The 2,870-nt window shown below is 49.8% G+C and overlaps 1 protein-coding gene across 1 annotated transcript; it reads right to left on the reverse strand.

Annotated features, from left to right (window-relative positions):
* Window positions 1-357: 357 nt before the first annotated feature.
* On the reverse strand, window positions 358-1,074 carry C4H1orf68 (chromosome 4 C1orf68 homolog). Its single transcript, XM_027581542.1, has one exon. The coding sequence runs from the start codon at window positions 1,072-1,074 to the stop codon at window positions 358-360; it is 717 nt and encodes a 238-aa protein (XP_027437343.1).
* Window positions 1,075-2,870: the final 1,796 nt, after the last annotated feature.

A 2,870-nucleotide genomic window follows, 5' to 3' on the forward strand; every position in this document is an offset into this window, starting at 1 on the left:
AAATCTCTAGCTAACTTGCATGGGGAAGTTTATTAGTGGCATTCTAGAATGCTCAGGGATCCCAGGCTGGGATCGTACCAGCTTGGTCCACGCAGACCTTCCTCTTGTTGAGAAGCAAGAAGAAGAGAGGAAGAGTTTCTGATACAAAAGCATAAATATGGACCAAAAAGACAGGACATCTCTATGAATTGCTTTCAGAGCTTTATTCTTGCCAAAGTTTGTGGCGCGTGCTAACTCTGGCAGGCTGCCTTCATAGAGAAGCAAAGTATGTGGTGAAGCAATGAGATTCTACATCACTGGGAATACAGAGAGGGGACCAGAGGCTGCTGAATGTTCCAGAGCAGGGCTGTTCTGTATTTAACAGCAGCAGTCATCCTCACGATCACAGCATGCAGGACCTCGGGACCTCATGGGGATAATCCCCAAACAGGAGCACCCAGAACCACAGCCCCCACAGCTGCAGCACCCAGAATCTTCGCAGCAGCCGGATGATCCTGAGCTGCAGTCGTGGGGTTGCTGGACCCAGCGTCTCAGGGGACTCACCCCGAAGGTCCGGGGAGCCAAGCAGCAGTAGCTGGTGGAACAGGGTGCAGAGCATGGATCAGGTACATGGCATGAGGTGGTCGAGCTACTTGCAGGAGCCTGAACGTAGTAGGTCTGGCCGGGAGAAGGGCCCTGGCCATAGCATGCCTGGGTCTGGCAGGGGGCTGGGCACTTCATGTATGTCTGACAAGGAGCTGGGCATTTCAGATAGGATGGAGCTGGGCATTTCACATACATCTGGCCAGGAATTGCATATTTCACATAGGTTTGAGTCTGGCATGGAACTTGGCATTTCACATAGGTTTGAGTCGGGCATGGAGCTGGGCATTTCACATAGGTTTGAGTCTGGCAAGGAGTTACACATTTCACATATGTTTGAGTCAGGCATGGAGCTGGGCATTTCACACAGGCTTGAGTCTGGGATGGAGCTGGGCATTTCACAGAGGTACATTTGGTACTCTGTACAGCTCCCAATCCTGAACCTTTCACACAAGATGGGGGGAACTGTGGCTGCTTCTGCTGGTCACACATCTTCCTGTGGCTTTGCAAAATCTGAAAAGAAAGGTCTCATCAGAACTAAAAAGGTTTCCAGGGAAACCCCAGCATCACATATGAATAGAATTGTCTGTAAGCAGAATCTTTTTGAGGTCACAGGCACTCAGACCTGACATAAGCTGGACCCAGAGCCAGGGATCTTGCTTGGCTCTTGTGCCTATGCCTGGCTGTGTGCCTCAGTTTCCACAGTGGAAAATGAAGTGCTGGAATGAGTGATGTCTGTTTCCACTCAGTTCTCCGAGCTTCCTCTCTTATTACTCACGTTGGTTCCTGTATTGCTGATTCTCCTTGGGAAATTTCTTCCCAGCTGATTTCCCCTCATCGCCAAATTCTCTCAAGACTGGCTTCCCTATTCCCTCCTGCCAGGCCAGGCAGTACCCAGGGAAAGCAAGTTCTTATCAGTAGACCAGGAGCCACTGTGAGTCTCAAGCTGAGCCTCACAGAGCCTGACAAGGCTGGAGTTTGAGTTTCCACCATTTGCTCTTCAGGCCAGCTGGACTATCACTTCACCCCATAAATGGACCCATGAGAGGACTGCACAACTGCACGCAGGGAGAGTGGTGGTTCTCTGAAGAACCCTTCTCACACAGGACCAACAGCTCTGCTCCAGTTCCATACCTCTGCCTCTCCCCCTCAGGCCCCAGCCTCCGCGCTTCCCACCAACTCTGCCCCAGCTCCTTCAGCAGCCACACTCATGCCTAGTCCTGACTGTCCTCATCCCATCCCAGTGTCACCTCTCCTTCCTTTTTGTGTCCCTAACCCAGGCATAGACTTACCCTCTTTGCTGACAGGAGCAAGGTGGGGAGAAGCCAAGGATCTGAGGAGCCGGCCACTGGGGAGGCCTTTTATAGTGTGGCAATGAGGCAAGTTAATGGCATCTGAATGAAACAGGAGAGGTCACGAGGACCGGGGCTGGCACTGCATTGGTGAGATTCCTCCCCAGAATGCCTGGCTCTTCACTCAGGGGCCAGGCATGTCTCTGCTTGACATTGAATTTTCCCGAACACGAGATAAATGATTCCTTTGGCCTTCTTCATGAAACAAGTCAGTTCTTCTTTTTCTAGAAGTTATGAGAGGTGAGATGCCTATGAGATCTGTACCTACGAAGCTGTTTCTAGGTCACTTGAGTCTTCAAAGACTTGTTCAAAATATAGTTGGCATCTCAATTTTTCATACCCTGGGCCAAAAGCTAGACGGTGCATTTCCTCAGCCTAAATAGTGTATTCTTTCTGAGGGGCTCCATGGTGTCTCCTGCTAGTCTGGGTTGCTGGGCCCAGTGGTCTCTGCCTCCGTATGGCAACAAGGCCCCCCAAGAACTCCAGGTTAGTTCCATGGAGTGGCAGGTTATTCTGTTAATTTGGGTGGGTGCTTAATGATCTCAGACCTCAGGCTCTATATCTAGGCTGTCTCTCCTCAGCCTCTCATGCCCTATGACCCACATCTTCAGCTTTGCATGCCACATAACTTCCCCATCCTCACCTTTCTAGACCTTACTACCAGACCTAGATCCCCAAGAACCCAGCATAGTGGGAATTCCAGCCAAATGAACACTGTGTGATAACAATAATAGTAGAATCTGACATTTAACTGAATGCTACATATGTGCCCAACAGTTCATAAGGGATGTACATTTACAGATGCCCCTGTAACTGAGGCCCTTAAAGATTAAGGAAGTTACCCATTCTCACAAAGCAATTAAGTAAGAAGCTTGAATTCACATGCAGGCAGTCTACTTTCATAAACCATGGTCTTTATTGCTACAACATGTTGCC

This window comes from Zalophus californianus, chromosome 4, assembly GCF_009762305.2.
Source record: "Zalophus californianus isolate mZalCal1 chromosome 4, mZalCal1.pri.v2, whole genome shotgun sequence".
NCBI lineage: Eukaryota > Metazoa > Chordata > Mammalia > Carnivora > Otariidae > Zalophus > Zalophus californianus.